Below are 10,000 nucleotides of genomic sequence, written 5' to 3' on the forward strand. Positions count from 1 at the left end.
ATAAAAGCTAAACCTGAAATAAAAATAAACTAAACCTAAATAGCATAATTTAAATTAATAAATTAATAAATAAAATGACAAAAGCACATAATGAAATGACTAAAATTGTAACTAAAATTAACATAAAAATTATAAAAAATAAAAGTATTCAATATATTCAAAATATGAATACAACTAAAATAACACTGTCACAAACACATTTTTGACGAATGTAAAAATGTCAAAATATTATCAACAAATTCCCCCAAAATATTGAAGTATTAATTTTGCCAATATTGCACACCCCTAATGCAAATACTTCAACATTGTTCTGCATTTTTAACCGTTGCATTAAACAATTTGAATCTACCTGACAACAACTGATTGAAAAATAAAATAAAATAAAAAATAAAATAAAATAAAAAATATAAATATAGGCTATATATATACAGTACCAGTCAAAAGTTTGGAAACATTACTATTTTAATGTTTTTGAAAGAAGTCTATTATGCTCATCAAGCCTGCAGTTAAAAAAACAAAAAACAAAAAAAAAAAAACAGTAATATTATGAAATATTATTACAATTTAAAATAATGGTTCTCTTTTTTAATATACTTTAAAATGTAATTTATTTTTGTGATGCAAAGCTGAATTTTCATCAGCAAGTACTCCAGTCTTTGGTGTCTTATGATCCTTCAGAAATCATTCTAATATGCTGATTTATGATCAATGTGGGAAACAGTTGTGCTGCTTAATATTTTTTTTTATAACCTGAGATACTTTTTTCAGGATTATTTGATGAATAAAAAGTTAAAAAGAACTGTATTTATTTAGAATAGAAATCTTTTGTAACAATATACACTACCGTTCAAAAGTTTGGGAACAATAACTATTTTTTTTTTAAGAAATTAGTACTTTAATTCAACAAGGATGCGTTAAATTGATAAAAGGTGATGGTAACGATTTATATTGTTAGAAATGTTTTTATTTTGAATAAATGCTGTTTTTATGAATAAATGCTGTTAACGTTTTACTCAATGAATCCTGAAGAAAGTATTCCAAAAAAATATATTAAACAGCACAACTGTTTCCATCATTGATAATAACTGAGTATCAAATCATCATATTAGAATGATTTCTGAAGGATCATAAGACACCAAAGACTGGAGTGCTTGCTGATGAGAATTCAGCTTTGCATCACAAAAATAAATTACATTTTAAAATATATTAAAAAAGAGAACCATTATTTTAAATTGTAATAATATTTCATAATATTACTGTTTTTTTTTTTGTTGTTTTTTTTTTTAACTGCAGGCTTGATGAGCATAAGAGACTTCTTTCAAAAGCATTAAAAATAGTAATGTTTCCAAACTTTTGACTGGTACTGTATATATATATTAAAATGTATAATGATCATGAAAAGACTACAAAAAAATATTAAAATATATTGTTTTGTATCCATGTAAGCTATATTGCTATAAAAATACAAAGATGTCTTTGTATAGTCAGCTTGTTATCTCTTCTTTCTTTCTTTCTCTCTCTCTCTCCTCTTTCTGTCTCCCCTCTCTCTCTCTCTCCTCTTTCTCTCTCTCTCTCTCTCTCTCTCTCTCTCTCTCTCTCTCCTCTTTCTGTCTCCCCTCTCTCTCTCTCTCTCCTCTTTCTCTCTCTCTCTCTCTCTCCTCTTTCTGTCTCCCCTCTCTCTCTCTCTCTCTCCTCTTTCTCTCTCTCTCTCTCTCCCCTCTCTCTCTCCTTTCTGTCTCTCCTCTCTCTCTCTCTCCTCTTTCTCTCTCTCTCTCTCTCTTCAGTGTTTGTATCTACCATCTCGTCCTGTCATCATCACTCTCCGCTCCACCTGTCATATTCACTCTAACGAGAGCCTGACCTCGTTAAAGCTTCAGATGAAGCTTCTGTGAGATCTTTGATTCCACATTCTGCTCAGAGTTCAGTATTTTAAAAGCACATGTTAAGAGAGGAGAGAAGGCGTGAAATAAACGACTTCTGATGGAGTCTAAGAAGCTGTAGGTTTATTAGTAAGAAACTCGCTTGAAACGTTTCACTTCCCAAACTATACAGTCAAAAGGCATTTGATAGGAACTCAAGAAACGCGCGTGTGTGTGTGTGTGTGTGTGTCAGGAAAGTTTTAGCCGCTTTATAAAACCTTCTGAACGCATTATAAAAGACACTAAAACTGCAGTTTGATGGAAATGGTCCAAACGTCCACCAACAGCAATAATACAGTGCTTTTATTTCAACTGTAACATTTCTGCCAGGTTCATCCTGGGCTTGTTGGAGAAGTTTATTGACAAGTTATTGAAAATACCATCTTTTTGGCCGTTTTAGCTTTCCACTGCGTAACTTTGCCCTCCAAAGCGTTTAGAAAACAAATCTAAAGCAAGGCCGTAAATGTGAAATTGCCTCATAAAAAGTGTGGAGCAGATTTTGCTCAGAGCAACGGCGAGATTGAAAGATGTTCAGAAATGTTTTAATATCTGTGTGTAAACAGAAAGGACGTAGTTCATGTGCAAAAAAAAATTGCATAGAAAAAAATATAGATTATAGCAAATAACGTTATTTTCTCAGGGTTCTTACAAAATGTTAATTGCTGCTGTCAACTAAAAAATTTTAAAATTGTATTTATTTTCTAACTATTTATATTAATATACTATATATTTATATACTATAAATATTAACTAACAATAAGCAATATATTTGTTACAGTATTTATTAATCTTTGTTAATGTTAGTTACTAACACATATCATTAATATACTTAAATGTAATTAGTATAATTAATATAATAATAAATAAATAAGTAAATGTAGCATTTATTATTATACTCATATTACTTTATTTTATAAAATATGAATATTTAGAATGCATTATGGTTATGCAAATTTCATGATGTATAGAGTAACCAAATTATTTATACAGTGTTAACTAATGTCACAAAATAATGTTAACAAATAGAGGCTTATTGTAAAATTCAAAAATGAAACTCCATGAAGAATCACCATTAAGAATGCATTATGGTTATGCAAATTTCCTGATATTTATACAGTGATGATTCAGTGACTCAGTCATAAAGTCTGTACATGAAATGCATAATAGTAATAGAAAATATTAGTGTTTGAACTGAAACGCAGGACTCTCGAAGCAAACATGTTCAGGTCACGTTTTACCCCAAAAATCTAATGAAATAATCAAATATTTTTGCATTGACATTATTTTCTTGATAGTTAAGCACATTTCTCTACGATTCTCATTACCTTATGCAAAACATATATGATTATTTAAATGATAAAAAGGACTTGTACTTCCTTTAATTTATGCTTGTTTAAATAAAATAATCATCTTCCTAAATTAATTATTAAATACTTTATTTATTATCTTAAATTAGTACAATTATATTACAAATTATACTAAATAAAATTATTTAAAAATAGTGTCTTAAAATATTTAATTTCTAATAAAACACATCTCTATGAAAAATAATATAAATTAAAAAATAAAAGAATTATATATATATATATATATATATATATATATTTAAATATATAATAAATAAAATATTTATTTTATTTATCTTACTGTAGTACAATAAGCAATACATTTGTTACAGTATTTATTAATCTTTGTTAATGTTAGTGTTAATAATAACAACTGTTCATTGTTAGTTCGGGTCCATTAAATAATACAAACAGATGCAAATTTTGATTTTAATAATATATTAGTAAATGTTGAGATTAACATTAACTAATATTAATAAATGCTTTACACCTGTATTGTTAGTTCTCGTTAACTATAATGTTACCAAATGGAGTCGTATTGTAAAATTCAATAATGAAAATCCACGAAGAATCACCATTAAGAATGCATTATGGTTATGCAAATTTCATGATATTTATACAGTGATTCTGATCACATATAAATAATTCAAGGTTAAATATAACGCTAACCCTTAAAATAAACCGCTCCTTCAGATTTACCCTCATTATATCGACTCACGAAAGTTATTTCAAGGGTAAAACTGACTTTGAAAGAAATTGGTGGAGCTGCCCTTCAATCTAAACATGTGCACAAACACACTGGCGGCGCGTATCGACGGACTTCACGTGTTGCTAGTTGCTAGTTCACCTGCAGAGTGCTGAACACGAGACTGAAATCTCTCACCTGCGGACAAGCTGAACGATCAGCAAACAACCAGCGAGAGAAAGAGCTCGATAGCCTTCAGCGGCTTCACCCCGCGGGGCCGTTATGACCAGAACAACGGCCCCGGCCCCTGGGAGAGAGCGGCGGTCGAGGCCCCTGCGTGCAGACGAGCGCTGCGTGCTGTTTCTCACTGTCCTGAACCTCCATCACACCCCTGGGAGCCCGGGGGCAGCCAAAGCCCCCAGACACACATACGAGAACACAGGTAAACAACAGAACCAGCGGGGCCCAAACACCTGAGGAAGGTTTACTGTCTCACATTTTGCCGAGATGTCATTTTTCTTTTCTTTTTTTACTTTAAGTGCTTAAATAATAATTAAAAATAAAACTGAAATAAGAATTAAATTAAAGAGAGCTATATTAGACATGTAAGAAAATAAACGTATAAAAAAAAATATTATTACAAAAGAAATTTACTCATTTTAATTTAAATTAAAATGCAAAGAAAAAATATGTAAATAAGAACGAATTTAAAATTATAAATTATAACGCTAAATATGTCAGTGCATTTTCACACCAGTCTTCGTTTGTATATACATAATAAAATAAATTAAATGTATTAATATAAAAAAAGCTATATGTTTATATATCATTTATTTACTTAAATCGGGGTTTTTTTATTCACATAATTAAAAATTATTACGATTATGCATTGTGATTATGAGAATTTTTGAGTAAATTGTCCATATAATTTAAATGCAAAATAAATAAATAAACAAAAGCTCTATTTTCTTCATACAAAATTTAATGTCTCATGTTTATTCCTTATTTTCTGTGGGTGAAATATGACCCAGTCCTTCTTTGTTATATGTTCCCGACCAGTGTTATTTATCTTAGCTTTATTAATATTTTAAGTTTTTATGTTAATTTTTGTTACATTTGTAGTAATTTCGTTATATGCTTTTATTTGATATTGCTATTTAGTTTTAATTTATTTTTATTTCAGTTTTAGTTTTTTTAGTTTTTTTCACTTAATAATTTTAGTGCTTGAACTTAAACTTATTTTGGTTTATTGCCAAAGCAACTTTTGTAAATTTTCATTAAGTTCAAAACCTAATATTTTATTTTATTTCAACAGAAATGTTTTGAAAATTACCCTTTTGTGAAAATCAAGCTTTTAATGTTGTTTATGTGTCTATGTGGTGTTTTAATATGCTTTAAGACAAACCATGTGTAAATTCATAAGTCGACACCATTGCTGAGTATTTCCTCCTTAAAACTGCAGTGAACCAAAGACAGTCTCAAAAACACGCTTTGAAATCGCTGGTGTTTCTGACGTCACAAACTACCTTGTAACCAATCAGATCAACGTGTGATCGTCAACCAGTGGATCTCTGAGCTGAGCGAGTGAGTGGAGGCGGGGCTCATTTGCATATTCATAGAACCGCGAATATTAAATGAGGCAAGGGTGTCGAGTTACATTCAAGCTGTTTTAAGACCGTTTAAATATGTCATTTTGGTGATCAAAGATGAGTTTTAAGGGATAAGATTATTAACTAGTGATCATTATGAGTGTTTGGTGTGTGTGCGTGCATGTATGTGTGTATGTATGTATGTGTGTGTGTGAGTGAGAGAGTATGTATGTGTGTGTGTGTGTGTGTGTGTTTGTGCATGTATGTATGTGTGTGTGTGCGTGCGTGCGTGCATGTATGTGCATGTGTGTGTGTGTGTGTGTGTATGCACGCGCATGTGTGTGCGTGAACATATGTATGTGTGTGTATGTATGTGTGTGTGTGTGTGTGTGACGTCACCTGACTGGCGCTTTCTTCATATGCTCTCCGATGAACGTGGCGTTGGTCATGCCCATCAGTGTGTTAGCGAGTGAGATGACGGACAGCAGGTGTTGCGTGGTCACGGCTCTCGACACGCCGTACGTTCCCTTCCCCACGACCTCGGACACGGAGAGCTTCTCGACCGCCCCCTGCGCCAGCCGGCGGAGCAGCGAGTCCTTGAAGGTGGGCAGCATCAGAGACATGTGCCCGCCACGCGAGATCAGGCCGAAGGAGATGGGTGTGTGTGGGCGCAGCATGCCGAGCCGGTTCACACACACCTCGTCCAGGTCCCCGTTCAGGCCCCAGGCGTGCAGGCAGGACATGAAGAGCTTGGCCGTGTCCATGGTCAGGTTGTACTCCAGGAGACTCAGAGACTTCGACTTCTCCTCGCGCCGACGCTGCTCCTCCTCTTCATCCTCGTCTTCGTCCAGCAGGTGCTCCTTGATGTTTTCTTTAATGGTCTCCTTCACCTGTGCAGGTGAAGTGATGGAACATGTGACGACAAATAAACCAACAACAGACGATTTTTTTATGCTATGATATTTTTACATCTAGAAAGCAAAATAAAGCCTAAAGCTTTTGACTACCATTGTTATTTTAGTTTTATTAATATATTTTGAGTTTTCAAATTTTCGTTAAATTTTTAGTCATTTCATTATGTGCCATATATATATATATATATATATATATATATATAAAATTTAGTTTTACTACAGTTTTAGTTAGCATTTATTTCAAGCTAGTAATTTTCTAAATTTCTAAGTATATTCAAAAGCTAATATTCTGAAGTTTTTCAACTAATATTCTTCTTTTTTTTTTTTGCTTTATTTCACTTAGCTGAAATGTTTTATAGTTTTAGTTTACGATAATAACCCTGTTAACTACTTTTTAATCATTCATTTTTAATCTTAAACTATAATGTTTAATATTTATTTTTATTCCTATAAAAATAAACATGTAAAATAACATGTTTATAAAATATAAAAACATTAAATATAAATACAATTTAATTAAATTAATACAATAATAATAAATATATAAATAAATATATAAGTAAATATAGTATTTATTATTATACTCATGTTACTTTATTTGATAAAAATACAATTCAAATTAATTATAAATAATCTAAAGATATATATTTTTATATAAAAACATCTTTATAAAAATATGAAAAATTAAATGTTGTATATATATATAATTTTTTATTAAATATTTTTTTATTATCTTAATTTAGTACTTTTATATTATGAATTATAACAAATAAAATGATTTAAATAACATTTTTAAATAAAATATTTTCATAGAACAATTATAATTAAAATAAGTAAATATAGTATATATATATATATATATATATATATTTATATATACTTCCTAAAATATTTATTAAATATTGTTTTTTTTAGCTTAATTTAGGACAATTATATAACAAATAATATACAATTATTTAAAAACAAATAAAATTATAAATGCATTTAATCACTTCCCCCTCAACCACATTTAAATTCCCCAATAAGGGCTTTTCCAACCATCGGATCAATTCAATTGATCTGCAGATGAAACGCAAGAACACATTAGACAGGTTTATAAAGTTGACTAAAGTGGATTGCTATGGATTGCAGGCCAGCGATAGTCTTTTGTTCAGTGATATGAAAAAAAATAAACAAGCTCTTTCTGTCTATCCGATCACAATCATGCAAGAGTCTGACCTGTTTGAAAATCTTATTGGCCAGGAATGACCCGCTCTTGTCGGCCCCGCCGGGAGCTTTCTGCAGGGATTCTGGGGAGACGAGAGTGGGATTGGGACGCTGCGCCTCCTCCGTCAGTAGCTGGATGATCACGGCCTCCACGTCGAAAAACAGCACGTGCATGTCGGGATCCGTGACGTTCGTCTTCATGGCCTGGACCACCAGAGAGTTGTGGGAGTATTTGGGAAGGTTCCCCTACAAACAAGAAAGAAGAATGGGTTTTTTCAGGCCGTTTTGTGCCACTGATTCAAAGAAAACCTTCTATAAAAGGAACAACTTTACAAGAGACAGCAAGAAAAATGTTTCTGTGACTGTTCTGGAACAACAAAGAAGCTCGGGTCAATGATTTTGCTCCGGCGTCTCCATGATGAAAAGGAAACTGCAGTGAGAGCGGACGAGCAAAGAGTCAAACACACTTCGCCGTAAAATAGAGCTGCACGATTCTGGAAGAACTGAGAATCACAATTTCTTTTGTTTCAAATAGAGATCACCACTCTGAACAGACATCTAAACTAAATAAATAGTAATTTACTAGAGGTTCTGACAAAATGTTAATTGCTGCAGTCTATTTAAAAATGTTTGAATTAGTTTTTTTTAAATCGGTTTGAGTGAATGATTCAATGACTCACTCATATCGACATTTGAATGATTCAATGACTCACTCATATAAACATATGATTCAATGACTCACTCATATAGACATTTGAATGATTCAATGACTCACTCATATAGACATTTGAATGATTCAATGACTCACTCATATAAACATATGATTCAATGACTCACTCATATAGACATTTGAATGATTCAATGACTCACTCATATCGACATTTGAATGATTCAATGACTAACTCATATCGACAGTTGAATGATTCAATGACTCACTCATATAAACATTTGAATGATTCAATGACTAACTCATATCGACATTTGAATGATTCAATGACTAACTCATATCGACATTTGAATGATTCGATGACTCACTCATATCGACATTTGAATGATTCAATGACTCACTCATATAAACATTTGAATGATTCAATGACTCACTTATATAGACATTTGAATGATTAAATGACTCACTCAAATCGACATTTGAATGATTCAATGACTCACTCATATCAACATTTGAATGATTCAATGACTCACTCTTATCAATATTTGAATGATTCCATGACTCACTCATATAGAATTTAATAAATAAACGAATAAACAATTAAGGAATTAACATATAAATAAATTAATACATGAATTCAATAAATTAAAACATTAAAAACAATAAATTCAAATCAATAAAACCATTTTTTTAATTATTAAAACAAATGAACTTATGAATGAGTTAATGAAATAAAAATCAGCAGATGAATCATGCTTTTTTTTTTATTCATTCTAAAACGGGCTCCATGTTCTCGAAATAAAATCCATGTTCCTCTATCTGCAGGGTGAATCGGATGCGTTTCCATGTGATTCAAGCCCTCCTCAATACGCAGCTCATTATAACAGCAGTAATCAGCAAGTCTTCTTCAAACACATCAGTCAAAAGTTGTTCAGCGCGCAGGATAATCTATTTATTTCATGATCTGTGTAATAATCTCTAATGCTCATTAAGCCCTCCAGCATTCATTTCATCTCATCTGCTTCCAGTCGGCCCGTATTAAATAGCGAGCTTGCTAATTGTTATTCAATGTTAATTCGATGAACAAAGCACCTGCGATCCATTAGAGACATCAGGGAGGATGTTTACGACCGGCCCGATTCAGACGCGCTTCCTAACCAAAACTTCTGTGGCTGAACATAAAAATGCACAAAGCATTAGACAAATGACCCAGAAGGCTGTGCGTTTTCGAGTTGAAATTATTCTTTTGATATCGGTTTTCTTTATGAAGTGCAATGCATTTACTGTGTTAAACTCGTCCTGTATTTCGTGTCCTTCAGTGTAATGTATGACTCCTGGAGTCTGGCGTACAATGTCTGCTCTTTGTGTTTGTGTTCAATGGCTCTGATGGCGGTCTGAGGGGCCGCATTGATCACACACACACACACACACACACACACACACACACAGCTTGCGCAAGGCCTCGCTCCTTTCATTTTCCTTCAGGTCTCTGGGAAACCAAAGTAAATGGCAACTGTTGCAGTGAAAGAAGACAAATCTGTGAGATACAGATGAAATAAAAACATCCAGAATTATTAGAGTGTTTCAGAACTAAATAAACATAAATGTCTGACTGAAAAATACAATTAAATACATGGAAAAATATATAAATCTATCTATCTATCTATCTATCTA

At 32.0% G+C, this 10,000-nt stretch overlaps 1 protein-coding gene across 4 annotated transcripts in view; it reads right to left on the minus strand.

Annotated features, from left to right (window-relative positions):
* The window catches only part of wdr7 (WD repeat domain 7), a 116,204-nt gene that overhangs the window by 78,664 nt on the left and 27,540 nt on the right, over positions 1-10,000 (minus strand). For all 4 annotated transcript variants that reach the window (XM_084387188.1, XM_084387186.1, XM_084387187.1 and 1 more), the window contains exons 15-16: positions 7,672-7,905; positions 5,939-6,429 (exon numbers count right to left, since the gene is read on the minus strand). In XM_084387188.1, the coding sequence (XP_084243314.1) occupies positions 5,939-6,429; positions 7,672-7,905 (725 nt within the window). The remainder of the gene's footprint in view (positions 1-5,938; positions 6,430-7,671; positions 7,906-10,000) is intronic.

Source organism: Rutilus rutilus (genome assembly GCF_951802725.1).
Source record: "Rutilus rutilus genome assembly, chromosome: 18".
Classification (NCBI taxonomy): Eukaryota; Metazoa; Chordata; class Actinopteri; order Cypriniformes; family Leuciscidae; genus Rutilus; species Rutilus rutilus.